The 19,036-nt window shown below is 37.9% G+C and overlaps 1 protein-coding gene across 1 annotated transcript in view; it reads right to left on the minus strand.

Moving 5' to 3' along the window:
* LOC126476194 (CAD protein) overlaps positions 1-19,036 on the minus strand; it is a 554,755-nt gene that overhangs the window by 21,473 nt on the left and 514,246 nt on the right. The window contains exons 26-30 of the mRNA XM_050103525.1: positions 13,705-13,920; positions 13,357-13,555; positions 2,588-2,910; positions 1,732-1,873; positions 1,573-1,643 (exon numbers count right to left, since the gene is read on the minus strand). Coding sequence (XP_049959482.1) covers positions 1,573-1,643; positions 1,732-1,873; positions 2,588-2,910; positions 13,357-13,555; positions 13,705-13,920 — 951 coding nt within the window. The remainder of the gene's footprint in view (positions 1-1,572; positions 1,644-1,731; positions 1,874-2,587; positions 2,911-13,356; positions 13,556-13,704; positions 13,921-19,036) is intronic.

Genomic DNA, 19,036 nt, shown 5'->3' on the forward strand with positions numbered 1-19,036 from the left:
GTGTCTGAAAAGTAAATTATTTTTCAAGCACTTCAAACAGTATGTTCATTTATTTCACTAAATGTCTTTCAGTTCTATGAACCCTCTTTTGTTATCCACATTTTGTTTTGTGTGTTAAAAAAGAAGAATTGTAGGTAGCAATGAAATATGAAGTGTAGCAAGCAAGTGGTGTTAGGCTCATTAAATCTCGTACAATAAGATCAATTAACATGTGGAATAACTGTCTCAAGTGTAACAATTATAGCTTGTGACAAAGTCTCTGCTTCAACATAATGTAATATTCATTACAGGAGTTTATTTGTTGATCCTACAGCACTCTGGAACTGCTATAAAATTCAGGCAAAACTAACAGGAGGAGATAAGGTAAAGGGGATGATGTGAGAGTGAGCTAACTAATGAAAAACGATGAAATGAGGATGTTCAACAAAAAATAGCTGGCGAATAACTTTTTAAATTCAATTAATATCATAATGTTAGTTGGTCACTTGTTCCATGGGTCACAATGCACGTTATATCATAATGACATTAAGTGTGTGAGTTTTCACAATATTAACTTAATTGAATACATCTATAAATATCTGGACATAGCAATCGACAAAAAAACAATATTTATATGAAAAAAATGCTGTAACTTACCAAGCAAGAAAGCACTGGTAGATAGACACAATAAAAAACACACCAACACACACACACAAATTTCAAGCTTCTGCAACCCATGGTTGCTTCATCAGGAAAGAGGGAAGGAGAGGGAAAGACGAAAGGATGTGGGTTTCAAGGTAGAGAATAAGGAGTCATTCCAATCCCGGGAGCGGAAAGACTTACCTTAGGGGGAAAAAAGGGACAGGCATACACTTGCGCGCTTGTGCTTGTGTGTGTGTGTGTGTGTGTGTGTGTGTGTGTGTGTGTGTGTGTGTGTGTGTGTGTGTGTGTCAGTTGTGCATTGTGCACATGTGTTTTTTTTTTTTTCTAAATTTGAAGAACTTTGTTTGATAGCTCAGTGTACTTTTAAATGTGCCTGTCTGCCATATAAAACCAGCTCTATGAGGAGAGTATACTCTAATTCGGACTGTTTTTATTCCCCCTGGGGGTGCCCAGTGGTTGAACTAAATTGTCTAAGAAGCTCTAAAATGTGATTTTTCTAACTTAAAATGCCACCTGAAATTTTTGATCCTCCTGCTTTGCTTCCTAATTAATGTTAATGCTTTAAATTTGTTACTGGTGTAGTAGCCCCTGATGTGTTGCATTGAACATGGTTTTTAAAACTAAGAGAAACCATTTGCAGAAAACCAATCAATAATCTTCCTCTATCACTGTTGGGATTTACTATGATATGTCATATGCAAAAGAACTAATCCTACTATGTGTACTGAACTGAAGATCGTTAACATACATGAGAAGCAACACCTTCAAAATTTTCTACACGGTCAATATGAACATATATGTAACAAAATGATCTAATTATTAAACAATAGCAACATATAGAAAAAAAACACATTTCCCTTCAGCACCAACAATGAGGCCTTTGCAAGGATTAGTTCAGAAATAATTTTTGTTGTACTTTTAGTAACTTACAGAAACAGCTCCTGGTTCTGGATGCCTCAAGACAACAACATCTGCATATCCAGCCATCACCTGAACCGAATCTGGTGAATATAAAACAAATAACTCAGTTTATTAAGATGATTAACTTTTGAGCAAGTTAATGAGAGCCATTACAAATAAAAAGCTTACCCTCCAGTGTTTCACCCTTTTTAACAGATGAAGAACTCTCGTCCATATAGATTACTCTTCCACCAAGCCTCTGCATTGCAGCTGAAAAGCTGCAACTAGTTCGTGTACTCACTTCGTAGAAAACGGAAGCCATTACTTTCCCCTGAAATTAACAAAAACAAAAATGTACATGGTTGCGAAGAACATTCAAAAAGTAAGATCTGACTAGCCACAGAAAGAATATATCTGCAGTAATAATGCTCCAGTAATTGTTCTCTGATACATAAAAACATCTTTCAACACATCTGCCCACATTGTTTTGGCATTTGTAAGCTCACTAAGCATACACCACCACCAGAGGCCTCTGCATGATTATTTCATGTAGCAAGTCATTTGGATACAATTGGAATGACGTAAGAGTTCCCGACTGTGGAGTGAAGTTTATGCTGTTTTTCACTTAACAACTTTCACCATTTTTTATAAAATGTGTTTGTTGTTCTGAAGTTACATTTACAAACCCACTGCAGTTACAGACATTTAATAACTTCTTGACCTCCTGTTATTTGGTAGTGAAATGAGTTAATGAGTATCATTTACCAAAGTTGGTTTAATAAGTGTTCTGGTTGATAGCATTTTACAAGAAATCAATCGTTTTGGACTAAAAGTTGAGGTAAATATGAAAGAATCCTATTAATGGTATATTATTATGGATATATAAATTAAAACTACTTACTTTTATGTGAACAATTTAGGAACTCTTCTAGACACACTGTACCATGTACTGATAATATTTATACAAGAAAGGAAAAAAAGAAGTATGCAACATGTGGAGCTAAAATTACTATGCACATAATTTGTTCCCAAAAATGGAAGTTACCCGTAATACGTGATCCAACTGCCTCTCCTTTTGCACGAACACTCTTAGTGTTTGTGCAAGATTGAATATTTCATTCAGCTGGTCCTTAGTGAACATACTGACAGAAAGAACATGTTGACCAGTGAGCCCATGGCTGAATGATGAAGATTGTCCAGGAACCACACTGGGGAGATTGGGAATGCTGTCACTCTTGTATCGCAACAAGGGCAATGGAGAAATGCTTCGCTGTGGTGCTGCAATTGGAGCAAGTCCATCGTGGGCAGCAGGAAAACCAGTCTGTTGTTTTGATGAAGCCATGTCTGATATCAACTTAGAATATTTTTCTGAAAAATAAAAGGAAGAAATTTATTTCATCACTAACTGTACTTGGCCACACATTGCTGTGGCTCTGCCTAGTTCAATGAAAAAGCAAGAAAACAGAAAGCAGACGTTTATAATATGTATGGGCATTTGATATATGAGGTGTGTGAGAAAAGTAATGAGACTAACAACACTGTGAATGATCTTGCAATCCTGTGTTGCTGTATTTGTGTAGACTGGTGTGTTGATCCCTTCCCAAAGTGCAGTCTGAGTTTCAGCATCATACAGCCATCATGTGATTTCTGACAGTAGCATCAGTGAACATGTTTTCTTATTGTGTATTACGAAAATGGAACAGCGGAATTTAAAACAACATTAAAACTTCAAGTTTTGTGTTAAATTTGGGGTATCTGTAAGTTTGACCTTTGAAAATTTGAAAGAGGCCTATGGGGAATATTCTTTATCAACAGCACAAGTTATACACAGGTACAAATCATTTTTGGAAGGCCGAGAACTTGCTCATGACTAACTTCGCTCAAGGAGACCAACTTCGAAAACCAACAAAAGTGTCAAATGTGCATGTGCTTTCATGTATTTGTTTCTCCAGGACAAACTTTTAACCAAGTGTTTTACAAAGTTGTCCTTCAAATACTTAGGAAAAGGGTGAACTGAGTGACACCAGACATCGCAGGCAAGTGGATGCTGCATCATGACAACGGCCCATGCCACATGGCCACTTCCCTCACAATTTTTTTAGCTCAAAAAGCATTCCTGTTACCCACAGCCCCCCCCCCCCCCTAAAGTCCTTATGATGCTTTTTTTCCCCCAAAATTGAAAAATATCTTAAAATGATGTCATTTTTGGACTCTGGAGAACATTAAAAAGTGTGACTGACATGTTAAAGCCCCTACCAAGTGAAGCCGTTCAGCACTGCTACCAAGACTGGGAACAATGACTCCACTGGGGTGTAGGTACTGAAGGAAACTACTTTGAAGGGGACAATATTGTCGTTCAAAGAAGGGGGGCGGGATTTTAGTATATACAAAGAATCAGTCTCATTACTTTCCTCAAAGAAAAAAAAATTACGCACACACACACAGGGTTATTCACAAAGATATGCAAATATTTTAATATGTTATTCTACAAGTAAAACTCAAGAAAAAAGTTCATATAAACATAGTTCCGCAAATGTTTAGCTACAGAGTTACAGCTACTAAAGATTTTGTCTGAAATTTAGCAATTTCACTAATATGAAGCCATAGCAAAACTGTACAAGGTTAAAGTAAAGCAAGACTTCCATTTATTTTGTTGTTACTGATCTGGTGAATCTAATAAAATATGTCCTAGATGTGTATCTGCAGTAGTTTTTCAGAACATCTGGAGACGCAAAGACGTAATTTCATAAAATTTTTACTTTATTAACTACTTAGCCCAATTTGTTTTTTTAAATTCCAGACAATTGCACAAAGTTTTCAACAGAAGTTGGAAAAATTATGGCAATAATGTTAACTGAAACTGTATGAATGTGTCAGATAATCTGCTTTTATTAATACCATAGCATACGTGAATTCATCATGTTAAACCAGAAAAAAAAGTTCAGGAAGTTTTACAGTGTACATACAGTTTCACAATACATTCACAATAAATGTTCAAAAATGTCTCCACCAAGTGCAATGCATTTAGTTGTATGTTTATGAAGAGATTTTGTTGCTCGTTTCAGTTTCACAGGGTTGTTTTTAATTTCGTTGATTACATTCATTCATAATGTGAGCAAGTAATGCCTCAGCTGTATTGACTTTGTCCTCATAAACTATGTCTTTCATCCATCCCCATACACAAAAGTTAATTGGTGTTAAATTGGGCTATCTGGGTGTCCACAGATGTGTAGCACCACAAACAATCCGTTTCTGGGGAAAATGTTCATTTAAATGTGTAGTAACTGCGTTGGTGAAATGTGGATGTGCATCGTCATGTTGAAAATACATTTGCAATCTCACAGCAAGTGGAATATCTTCAAGCAAACAGGGCATTTCTTCGGAATTGTAAGTACATCTTGCCCGTTAGACATCCTGGGAAAATGAATGGTCCAATAAAGTGTGTGTTGATTATATCACACCACACATTTATGCTAAATCGCTGCTGAAAATTGCATTGCACTGTTGCAAATGGGTTTGCTTCAGACCGTAAGTGTTTGTTATGTAAATTGTTTATACCATCTCAAGTAAACTTGCCTTATCAGTAAATAAAATGTATTTTTGTAACTGCCGATGAGTATTTAACCAGTTGCACAACTCCAAGCAAAGGGTAGGGTCTCCTGGATGTAAATGATGAACTTTTTGTTATGGTAAGGATACAGATTATTGTACTTCAGTGTATGCCATACCTTAGATTGTGAAATGCCTATTTGTTGAGAGAGACATCAGTTACTGGTATCTGGGCTATGTTGAGCAGCACCCATAATATCACCACCACCACCACCACCACCACCACCACCACCACCACCACCACGTATCAAGCACTCGTACTAATTATAAACTCTAGGTAGAAAACTTGTCTCCCCTAAAGTTCAAAATACTCTGCTAATGGTTTGTGCATTCGGAAACCTCTGAGTTGGATAATGTACATGACATTCGTTAACTGCAGCCACAGCATTACCGTCACATTTGCCATAAACAAACACCATACCAGCATATTCCTCTGTGATAAATTTGAAAGGCATCCCTATTTCATAAACATTCTACTAACTACAACAATTACTATGTGGTTTCACTTAAATAAGCTGTTGTTTTTATGTTCTTTCACTGAATGATACAGAAAAATAACTCTTTTCAAGAGTTAGGAAATGACAAAACTCTAATAGTTGCCAACACTGACATAAATGTTTGTACATTATTAATGGAAAGTAAAAAATATTTACTTTTATAAAATCTTTGCTTCTCCAGGTGCTCTGGAAAACTACTAGAGATACACGTCTGGGACATTTTTATTAGATTCACTGGTTCAATAACAACAAAATAAATGGAGATCATGCTTTACTTTAACCTCACGCAGCTTTGCAATGGCTTCCTATTTTAAATAAATAAGTTAAAAGCTTTTCAAGAATTTTGCTAACAACATTTCCCTATTATATATTTTATACATAGGGTGGTCAGAAACAGTCTGAAATGTTTGTGAGGCTGTTTAAGGTAGGTTGTTCTTAGAAATAATTGCTAAGAAAAAATTCAACACACTTTGCCAATCCAAGTTAATTAATGTTGAAGTTAGCCAATCAGATCATTGAAAGTGCAAATTCAAATGGCCCGCCAAAAATGGTATCACCAAACACATGCTTCATTTGGTTTTCTCAAACCAAGCAAGAGAGTGATATAAAAATTAGACGTGGGACAGTAGTAAAGATCGAACCCAAGCCAAAGTCATCTATGCTATGAGAACAACTGACACACTAACTGTATATAGTTGATCACTTAATTTGCATGCACAATGGCCTGATTAGCTAACTTCAATGCTAATTAACTTGGTAACAGTGCAACATACTTAGATTTTTTTCTTCAGTGTAACCTACCCTGCAACACTGCTGTTCAGACTCTTTCTGACCACCCTGTATACACAGGGTGGACCATTTTAATCCATGGTGGAGAATAACTAAGGATGGAGATGAGATAACAGCAAAATGTTTTAGATAAAAGTTTTAAGTGGCAAAGAGGGTCACACATTGCTACTAGCAGCCATGACTTTGAAGGTTATTTTCTAGGTGATTTGAAGGTTAAAGTGTTCTTGCAAGATCTTTTTCCAGCAGCAGCGATGTCAGAGATCTGATGTTTTACTGGAGTCCTGATATTCACGTTACACTCGTGAAATGGTCATATGGGAAAATCACCACTTCATCACTACCTCAGAGATGCTATGACCCATTGCTCATGCATTGACCATATAATTACGTTCAAACTCGCTCAAATGTTGATAACCTGTCAATACAGCAGCAGTAACTGATCTAACAACTGCACCAGACACTTGTTGTCTTATATAGGCGTTCTAACCACAGTGCTATATTCTGCCTGTTTACATATCTCTGTAGTTGAATATGCATGCCTATACCAGTTTCTTTGGTGGTTCAGTGTATATTACATATTTATTTATGTATGATCCACATATAAAAATAGATGTGTAAAAATGCTTGCATTTACCTGCTACGTTGTGTCAAAATTTAAAAACAATAGGTGAAGAACTTTCAGATGCTTAAGATTTTGAACAAACATACATTTACATTTTTATTTAGACAGATTTATAAAATTAGCTGACACTCACATTTAAAGAAATGGTAATGGTTAAGGTGATGAAATCGACAAAGTCCATCCCTTAAAATTAAGAACCATTTGTTACCCTTTTTTATGGAAGTATATTTATGTAACAAAAATATAATCAATTACTACAGAACACGATTGCTTGCGAAATGCAAACACAAAGACAACTTGAGCTAAATGTTTTGATTGAACTTTGGAGCTGATTCCCTTTCTTAACCAGCAAGTTTGCTTGACTGTAAAAGCTCACTGTTGTTATCACTATGACTTCTGCACACAAAAGAACATAACAAAAACCAGAATCAGTCATCAAAAGTCACCTTTTCCATTTTGGTAATGTAAAATGAGGAAATAAGGTATGAGAATGTTATAATTCATGCCTAATGAAACCTTGTGAATAGTGACTTACTTCATTTGGTCCTGCTTCACATTTCAGATGTGTACATATACAATGGTCCTAAATGGTACCCTTCCATCTATTCTGACAGTGCACATTCCTTTATTTTGTGATTGGCATCCATAACATTTGCAATTTCCGTTACATATTAAGTTGTCACTGTGAATAGTTTAACTGATTCTTCCATGTAATAATGATGAAGCTAAAATTGTATGTAAATTTGCTTTTTGCAGAAACAGTGTGAGTGCGAGCATGCAAGCATGCGTGCACGCATGCACACATGCGTACCTTCGATGACTGCACGATGCAGGGCAACACATGGAACCACCCCAGTGGACTTATGGGAAGTCACTGGGGCAGCTAGGAATTGAGTGGCACAGTGGCTTAAACTGGCTAGAATGTTACAGACAAATTGTTCTCAAATGTTCCTGAAAGTGCTATAATGTTCAGGAATGATTTTAGAATGTTGCAAAGTGATATAGACTATTCCAAAAGGTTCAAGGACATTTCAGAATGTTCTAGAATATTTTAGTGTTCTCTGACATTCCATTATCATACTGTCATGGAGATACATTCCAGCTCAGAAGAATGAATATACAAGTGTCCATGAGATGCATGTGTCAGTATATATTTGGAAATGGTTTACAGCAGATCATGGAAAAGTGATACTGACTGAAATGAAATATATTTCAAGAATATTCTAGAATGTGAAAATTAATGGGAACACCTATAGCTAAATATCTCAATTCAAATGCAACTGGTTTCAATGATCCATTGTGCCATCATCAGGCAAATATTGGTCCCATAACTACTTTTCCATATTGCCATGACAGGGAATAATATGGGAAGTTGGTTACAGAAACAATACTTGCCAATAGAGGAGCCTGATACTGGTGCAGTGGATCACTGACAAAGGTCGAATTTGAATGAAGAGCTTTAGACACACAACTGATGGTATTACCATTTAGTGATACACTGACCAGATGTAGTCCCACTTTACATCCAAAAATTACATAGAAATGTATGAAAATTGTTCTAGAATGTTCTCAACTGATCTCGAATATTCGCAGAAAACAAACTGAAATGAAGATCAAGCAAAGTGGATATTTCTCAGCTAGTAGTTTATAAAGGGACATGTGTAATCACTTTTAATACAGGTAACACACTAAATACCACCAAACTGTAGCTAGTGAAGTAAACCACCCAGTTCTTACTCAATTTAAACTAGTTCCTGTCCTTCACTTGTTGCTCCTCCCATTGTTTCCATCCCCATTTGACATCCACCCCCCAACCCACCCCCCGTCATAACAGCCTTCCACTTCTCCCATCACCTTTCTATTCCTTCCTAATTCGCCCATGTTAACATTTTTTAATCTCTCTATGCTTTTATTCCGATCTTAATCCCACATCTCCTTCCTCTATCTTCTTTGTTGTACCTATAAGTACGTGGCCCACAAACACAGAAGTACCAACATATGACTGAACATTGCTCTATTTTTCAACCCACTTCAACACAATTTGTACACTGACATTGGAGTTGCTTTACAGTGTTTAAAATGATTGTTCCTGTAGCATTATCGAAATTGTTTTATCTCCCGCACAATTTTACAGCTGCCCTTCGACATTTATTTCATGACCCAACTGATCAGGTCGAAACTGCAAGTGAAATACTTCAAACAATGGAAAATCCAGGATGGAATGTAATAGTATTATGACTGGGAAAGTTGTTGCTCACCATATAGCGGAGATGCTGATTTGCAGATAGGCTTTAATGACTGAAAGCTTTATTTGTGACAGTCTTTTTGTTGTGCCTACCTGCGACTCAGCATCTCCGCTGTATGGTGTGCAGCAACTTTCCTCTTCATAATAGCAAAATACTTCAACGTGATAAATAAGGTGGAGCACATTTTCATTAAAAAGATGTTGCATCTCCAAAACAAGTACGAGTATGGGGGATTTAATTGCTAAGAGTGCAAAGTAATTTATTTTCCTTCCAATTGTTACATTGTTTTCGCTATGATGCTGTTTTCTCCATTATCTCATAGTCACTACTGTGTACAAAACCACCTGCACCTAGCTGCAAACAATTCTTTACTGCCACAAAATACACACCTTTGAGTAATTGTGAGCAGAAGTCAGTGGCAGTACACTTTTACTTTGGCAGAAAAGCATATCATCACAGATATTCACAGTTATAATGTTAATGGAGACCTGGTAGTGAACAAAAATATGGCAAGTCATTAGGTGCGGCACTTATCATGACAACAAGGTTACCCAAACCTGTCTTATCTCCTGCATGCTGGCTGGCCGCACATAGCTGTGACTCTTTCAATGTTGGAATGTGCGGACGCTCTCATCTGAGCTGATCAGTGGATCACAATCAAACATCTTGCTGCAAAACTGGACGTATCTGTCAGTAGTGCTGATACACTCGTCCACCAGTTGGGTGTGCCCCCCCTGGAATCCATCCTACACCTACAGCCCAGATCTCAGAACTTCCAAATTCCACATGTTTGGCCCAATGAAAGACATACTCCACGGAAAGTAGTACACGGACGATGGGGAGGTTATTGATGCAGCAAGACATTGGCTCTGATGTCTACCAGTAGAAAGGTACCATGCATGCATACAGGTCTCCTGAGAAAGGAGGCATTGCACTGAATGGAGATTATATTGAAAGATATTAATCGAGCAGGTAGGTTAGAAAATTTAAAAAGGGAAATGGATAGGTTAAAGTTAGATATAGTGGGAATTAGTGAAGTTCGGTGGCAGGAGGAACAAGACTTTTGGTCAGGTGAATACAGGGTTATAAATACAAAATCAAATAGAGGTAATGCAGGAGTAGGTTTAATAACGAATAAAAAAATAGGTGTGCGGGTAAGCTACTACAAACAGCATAGTGAACGCATTATTGTGGCCAAGATACACACAAAGCCCACGACTACTACAGTAGTACAAGTTTATATGCCAACTAGCTCTGCAGATGATGAAGAAATTGATGAAATGTATGATGAGATAAAAGAAATTATTTAGATAGTGAAGGGAGACGAAAATTTAATAGTCATGGGTGACTGGAATTCGAGTGTAGGAAAAGGGAGAGAAGGAAACATAGTAGGTGAATATGGATTGGGGCTAAGAAATGAAAGAGGAAGCCATCTGGTAGAATTTTGCACAGAGCATAACTTAATCATAGCTAACACTTGGTTCAAGAATCATAAAAGAAGGTTGTATACATGGAAGAATCCCGGAGATACTAGAAGGTATCAGATAGATTATATAATGGTAAGACAGAGATTTAGGAACCAGGTTTTAAATTTTAAGACATTTCCAGGGGCAGATGTGGACTCTGACCACAATCTATTGGTTACGAACTGCAGATTAAAACTGAAGAAACTGCAAAAAGGTGGGAATTTAAGGAGATGGGACCTGGATAAAGTGAAAGAACCAGAGGTTGTACAGAGTTTCAGGGAGAGCATAAGGGAACAATGGGGGAAAGAAACACAGTAGAAGAAGAATGGGTAGCTTTGAGGAATGGAATAGTGAAGGCAGCAATGGATCAAGTACGTATAAAGACGAGGGCTAGTAGAAATCCTTGGGTAAAATAAGAAATATTGAATTTAATTGATGAAAGGAGAAAATATAAAAATGCAGTAAATGAAGCAGGCAAAAAGGAATACAAACGTCTCAAAAATGAGGTCGACAGGAAGTGCAAAATGGCTAAGCAGGGATGGCTAGAGGGCATATGTAAGGATGTAGAGGCTTATCTCACTAGGGGTAAGATAGATACTGCCTACAGGAAAATTAAAGAGACCTTTGGAGAAAAGAGAACCACTTATATGAATACCAAGAGCTCAGATGGAAACCCAGTTCTAACCAAAGAAGGGAAAGCAGAAAGATGGAAGGAGTATATAGAGGATCTATACAAGGGCGATGTACTTGAGGACAATATTATAGAAATGGAAGAGAATGTAGATGAAGATGAAATCGGAGATATGATACTGCGTGAAGAGTTTGACAGAGCACTGAAAGACCTGAGCCGAAACAAGGCCCCGGGAATAGACAACATTCCATTAGAACTATTGACGGCCTTGGGAGAGCCAGTCCTGACAAAACTCTACCATCTGGTGAGGAAGATGTATGAGACAGGTGAAGTACCCTCAGACTTCAAGAAGAATATAATAATTCCAATCCCAAAGAAAGCAGGTGTTGACAGATGTGAAAATGACCGAACTATCAGTTTAATAATTTACAGCTGCATAATACTAATGCGAATTCTTTACAGACGTATGGAAAAACTGGTAGAAGCCGACATCGAGGAAGACTTATATTAGAAGAAAGATTAAGGAAAAGTAAACCTACATTCCTAGCATTTGTAGACTTAGAGAAAGCTTTTGACAATGTTGACTGGAATACTCTCTTCCAAATTCTGAAGGTGGCAGGGATAAAATACAGGGAGCGAAAGGCTATTTACAATTTGTACAGAAATCAGATGACAGTTATAAGAGTCGAGGGGCATGAAAAGGAAGCAGTGGTTGGGAAGGGAGTGAGACAGGGTTGTAGCCTCTCCCCGATGTTATTCAATCTGTATATTGAGCAAGCAGTAAAGGAAACAAAAGAAAAATTCGGAGTAGGTATTAAAATCCATGGAAAGGAAATAAAAACTTTGATGTTCGCCGATGACATTGTGATTCTGTCAGAGACAGCAAAGGACTTGGAAGAGCAGTTGAACGGAATGGACAGTGTCTTGAAAGGAGGATATATGATGAACATCAACAAAAGCAAAACGAGGATAATGGAATGTAGTCACATTAAGTCGGGTGATTCAGAGGGAATTAGATTAGGAAATGAGACACTTAAAGTAGTAAAGGAGTTTTGCTATTTGGGGAGCAAAATAACTGATGATGGTCAAAGTAGAGAAGATATAAAATGTAGACGCAATGGCAAGGAAAGTGTTTCTGAAGAAGAGAAATGTGTTAACATCGAGTATAAATTTAAGTGTCAGGAAGTCGTTTCTGAAAGTATTTGTATGGAATGTAGCCATGTATGAAAGTGAAACATGGACGATAAATAGTTTGGACAGGAGGAGAATAGAAGCTTTCGAAATGTGGTGCTACAGAAGAATGCTGAAGATTAGATGGGTAGATCACATAACTAATGAGAAGGTATTGAATAGAATTGGGGAGAAGCGGAGTTTGTGGCGCAACTTGACAAGACGAAGGGACCAATTGGTAGGACATGTTCTGAGGCATCAAGGGATCACAAATTTACCATTGGAGGGCAGCGTGGAGGATAAAAATCATAGAGGGAGACCAAGAGATGAATACTCTAAGCAGATTCAGAAGGATGTAGGTTGCAGTAGGTACTGGGAGATGAAGAAACTTGCACAGGATAGGGTAGCATGGAGAGCACCATCAAACCAGTCTCAGGACTGAAAACCACAACAACAAAAACAACAACAACAACAACAACAACAATAGCCAAAATATTTTGAAGTAATACATGAATTGGAATCCTGAATAAAACTAACCCGTTTTCAGAAAAAAATGTGTTGCATTACTTATTGAATGCCCCTCATAACTTATTACCACTATGCCAGACAAGTCGTCAGGCCATATATCTTTAGTGCTACCTGCATGAAGCTGGGGGAGGGCAACTAGTTACTGCTGTTTCTAGTGAATTTTAAGTTTTAGAGACAAAATTCTAGGTCTGTTTTCTATACTAAAGAGGGATAAAATAATGCAAACCAAAGATAGCATTTTTGACAATGTACTTACCAAATGCTTGCTTGTTCTCACCATCAGAAAAATCAGCTAGTTTGAATGTCTCTGGTGCAAAACGCACACAATTTTCAGCTGAGGTTATATAGTCATCCAGACTAGATGGAGGCCTGCTAAGCTCAAGGATTGTGGGAACGGGATGTTTCTTTGTCTGCCACTCTCTCACATCTTGCCCATAGCCAGGTGGGACTAGTACCTGCAATGTAACACCATCCTGAGATACTAATATTCTGCTGTGGCACATTACTTCATCTTGTTATTTGCATTAATTTTGAACAACAAGATGATAAACACAAACTGATGTTTTGAAATATTATCTCTTCAATCTTGTTTAAATCAAAGTACCTGGCCATCCACATAAGCAACTTCACCCCGAAGTACCACCCTGTGCACAGAGCCTCTCATTTTCATTCCAACAAATGGTGTCCATTTAGACTTTGTGTGTGCCATTGCCTCAGGCACGATCCATTCATCTGTCATGTCCACTTCTACATAAGTATTTGGCTGTTCAGGAAGATTGAAGATGCGGCGTGGGTTCCGATGAAATTTGTCAATAAGATCCTGAAAAATTTCAGTAATTAAAAATAGAGGAAACATTGTCTCATAAATACACAGCTGTAATCATACAATTACCTCATAAAATTGTACAGTTCTTAATTAGGAAATGCAAGTAAGTTTGTGATTGGAAATATAGCAGTGGTTTGAAGTAATACTTTACTTGATTTTCTCATCGCTTCTTCCATGTTTCCCCACATAACAAGCAGGCTACTTATGATGCCACATCAACAAATTACACCTTAAAATTTTAATGGTTTAGCATGAAGAAACTTCTGTCTGAAGGATGTGGCTAGGCTTTCTTTAATCTGGTAAATACTTATTTTTAGTGAACGAAATGAGTGTATAAAAAGAGAACACTGTATTTTCTTCATGCCACAGACTAAATGTAAAATCATTAATTTGATCTATATTACAGCAAATGAGCCAACATGGTTGATGTAACTCAGCTGTAAAGGTAACTGGCTAAGGTCATTATCACTTCACCCCATCACTTTTCACCATATGGGTTTCCAAATTATGCATATTAATAAGAGGCTATACATAGATAAAAAAAATCTACTCACCAAGCGGCAGCAGGAGAACACACACAAAAAGGTTTAACTTTTACAAGCTTTCAGAGCCAGTGGCTCCCTCTTCTGACACAGTTGAAGGGGAAGGAGAAGGGATCAAGGAAAAGGACTGGAGAGGTTTAGGGAAAGGGGTAGAGTTCAGGAAAGTCACCCAGAAACCTGGATCAGGGGAGACTTATCGGATGGGTTGAGAAGGAAAGACTGATTCAACCAGTGTAAATAGCATCCACAAGTTAGGAACATTTGACCATCCAATATTTGACAGGTTCACAGAAACTTTAACAATATTTTATAGGCTTAGACAATTTGAAAAGAATTTCATTCGAGGGAAATACAGTGGAAGCCCGAGATAATGCAGTTGTCAGGAAATATGCTTTACTCTCATAGTATAGTGTGCCCCCAGTATATTGAGAGTGATCCTTGTAATGACAAACTACACATGGAAAGTCAGGAAGAACACACAATACAATATTATACATACTATACTACACTGTTTTTGAATTTAAAGAACATTAGAAGTGAAACATTGCAGAAACTTGCCAAAAAAGGTACTGCGTTTCAACAAACTTCACTCAAACATTGACCAAACAAATAATAAGTAGCAGCTCTGGTCTCATAAACTGACATACGGCCGGGAGAGTGGTGTGCTGATCATACGCCCCACCATATCCACATCCAGTGACACCTGTGGGCTAAGGATGACATGGCGGCCAGCCAGTACTGTTGGGCCTTTCAATGGCTGTTTGGATGGAGTTTAGTTTTTAATATGTAGCATGTACAGGGATCATCATCTGTACTTTCTTTTTCAGCTTCATCATTCTGACCCTCGAATGCTTCACTACTCTCATTTCGAACCACATCCATGATGCACTTGTCATCCACAATCTTCAAAATTAGTTCTTCATTGTTAATGATTACTCAGCGTTTCAAGTTTCAGGATCAATATTGCACTGTAGAACACCACATGCAGACCAGTCGTCACTGCTGTTGAAATCTATGTCACTACAGCATTCACCTGTTGCATTTTCTTCAGTGGAACACTTGTTCCAGCAACTCCTAATAATGGTCAGACAGATGGTTTGCCATGTCAGACCCATTGAAGATGCAATACTCTTCAGATTTGCAGATTTCAAGAACACTTTCATTTCATCATCTGAACTTACTATTTAAGTGAGCAGTCTATGGTGGTAATGAGCCTTAAATGCTCGTATGTTGCCTCGATCCAGCAGCTGAATTAATGCTGTCATGTTTCTTGGCAAAAACCAAGTTTTTATTTGTCCATCTTCTGATTGCAACACATCTTCAGGTGGATGAGATGGACATTGATCAAGGATTAGTACAGCTGTTCCTCTTAGCTTCAGTGATGCAGGTGCTTTCTCACTGAAGGAAGAAACACTTGTTGAAACAAACTGGTGAAAAAGACGTGCATCATCCGAGCATTCTTTAGCTGTCTGTAACGGAATTGTAATGGGACCTGTTTATATACTATAAACATCTCCGGCTCTGACCTATACAAAAAAGTTTCAGCTAATGGCTACCTGATTTATTTTGGCCAAACAGGAGGGTTATTCTGTCATATTCAATCTCAAATCCTCTCATTTCCTGATTTTTTTTATTTTTTTGTATCTAGAGTTGTGGTTGGAAGCAATTAATAAAATGCCATTTCATAACAATTATACATTATATGATCATTTAAATTTTCATCTGTCATTACTTTGTGTAGACTTTCAGGAAACTGTGATGCAAATTTTCTATCGAAAGATCTTGCTTCTACTTCAATGGTTGACTGGCAGATTCCATGGTGACATTTCCAGCTTGAAAACCATCCATTACAAGATATAAAATATTTGTTGTCATGTACATCAAAGTGAAATTTTTCAGCTTGCACTTTAATAATTGGCTCAGACCTACACTTCTCTTTATTAAAAACCCACCATAAAGGCATTCATCAGCTTCACTGCCTTTTCCTAGTTTACTCCTTTTTCTGTCCATTCCCCCATCACTTTCAATTGTGTTTACAAAAGTTTATTCTGTTCTTTTACTGAGCCCCCAACTGTCCCTTCAGGTACAACACACTCACAGAATACACTTTCCATTTCTGTGACATCATGACAAGCACACAGGAACATAGACAATGAGTGCATAATTTATGATCCACGTGACAGTTGTGTTCATTTCAATTATTGCTGCATAATCACTTTGTTGACTGCATCACAATGTTAACTGTGAGATTTGTATTCAGAGTTTCTGTCCAACAACAATCCTGGTATGCTGATGATAAACTAAAGATTGAGTTTACTTACATCCATCTATTTTGGTTGTTATTTAAAGAGCTTGGAGCAGTAAATTATACTGCAGAAAGGCCCCATGTAGACTGTAATAAGAGTTTTTTTGAAGTTTATAAAATATACTGAGAGTGAAAAAAAATCATTCATGAAATATATTTTATTTTGGAGGACATACTTTATACTGCTTTATATCAAAATGCATAGTATATTGCTCTTCTACTGTATCACAATTTTCGATAAGCCAAATGCAGTTAAATAACAATGCAATAAAATGGGAATAGTTTAGCAAAATTAGCAACACAGCACTGTCATAGTGAGTCTTGACTTACCATATCACTACTAACTGTCCATTTCTAACACATTTGTGAATTTAGTGAATTGTTTCATCTGAGTTTCATTTTTCTTTATTTGGGGTAAATTCTTACTTTTAACACAGTTAAACTGGCTGAGCAGTTGTTTTAAAGTGTGTGGCTATTTACTGTTCCCTGTACTGTGAAACATAAATTTGTGACAATTATCCAAGAGCTTATTTGAAAACCTATATTTGTATTCTGATAGAACAAGAGCCACTAACGGCTAAGTGTAACTGTTTGATTTCAGCTATAGACAATCAGGAGTTCACAACTGTGATATATAATTCACTAGTCAGAAAATTAAAACTCTGACTTATTTGCTTCTGTAATTTATCAGTAATTTAATCATATTAGATATTTTACAAGTAATGGAGGTCCCTCACCAAATAGCAGAGGAATTGATTCATTGACAGACCCACAAAAATGAATGACAACATTGCTAGCTTCCATAAAAAAATCTGGTAACAAGCTATGGTAAGCCTATCCCATTAGAGACAGGGCCACCTGTGAAAGCAGTCATGTCACACCAGCTCTCAGAGAATGAGTGGCCACAACCAAACTGTGACCAAGAACTGAGGTGACCACCCACTGACATAATAGACAACAGAGCACAACAAGCTCAAGCTGAATGGCTGCTTCAAAAGCCATGCCATCTGGATCCTGCTCCCAGCACCAACTTTCATGAACTACATAGATTAGAGTTAACCTTCCAACACACAATTAACTCCTGTAATCCTTATGCCATCAATCCCTACGAACACACTGCTCCCACATCTCTAAGCAACAATTTATCCTTCCTCTTTTCTGTCACTCCACCCCCACCCCCCTCCCCCTCAATCCACACTTCCAATTGATCTTCATCATTTACCACATGAAATTACTGGCTTTGGTTCCCGTATGCTGCATGCTTAGCCTGAATAACCTGTTGGCTCTCTCTCTTGCATTGCTATCCTGTAGACCTGCTGTCTCCCTCCAAACTGCTAGCTGTCGACCCTGGTATTTGCTGAATGGCCTCCTATATTCCTGAAGTACTCACATTCAACCAGAACTTTCCTTACTATATTTAAAATGTATTTAATATGGATGTACCAGTCATTCCTATGTCGGGTATTGGTCTGGAAAGAGAGTGGGATATCACTGTTACTGGAGCAGAACGGCACAGAGGTTACGTAAGAGTTTCATTGCATGCGTGGCTACATTTGGTTAGGGTTTCTAGGTGGTGTGATTGGTTGGTTTGGGGGATTAAAGGGACCAGACTGCCATGGTCATCGGTCCCTTTTTCCAATGACAAAGAACACCCACAGAGAATAAAAACAAGGAACAGAAGAGATCACAGACGATACAGAACAAGAGATACTGAGACAAAGACAAGACAAAACAAACTAAAACCACACAGAGTGTGACGGTGGTTGGCCGACCATAGACATAAAAAAGGAAAGGCCAACCACTTAGAGACACATTAAAAAGCAGTGTAAAACCATAGGCCAAAGGCCAGAAGCAACACAAAACAATAAAATAAAACATAAACACTCAGAGTAAATGATAAAATCCCCCTGCCCGAATAAAACGTAAAACTAAGTCAGCCATAGTGGAGTCGTCTGTTAAAAGGGCAGGGAGCGTAGCAGGCAGCGCAAATGTCTGCCTGACCACAGCTAAAAGGGGGCAGGCCAGCAAAATGTGGGCCACTGTCAAAGCTGCCCCACAGCGACATAGAGGAGGGTCCTCCCGGCGCAGTAAATAACTGTGTGTCAGCCGGGAGTGGCCAATGCGGAGCCGGCAAAGAACTACTGAGTCCCTGCGAGTGGCTCGCAGGGATGACCACCACACAGCCGTCGTCTCCTTGACAGCACGGAGTTTATTGCGCATTGTCAGTTCGCGCCATTCATCGTCCCATAGCGCCAAGATTTTG

The sequence above is a fragment of the Schistocerca serialis genome, chromosome 1 (assembly GCF_023864345.2).
Source record: "Schistocerca serialis cubense isolate TAMUIC-IGC-003099 chromosome 1, iqSchSeri2.2, whole genome shotgun sequence".
In the NCBI taxonomy this organism is placed as follows: domain Eukaryota; kingdom Metazoa; phylum Arthropoda; class Insecta; order Orthoptera; family Acrididae; genus Schistocerca; species Schistocerca serialis.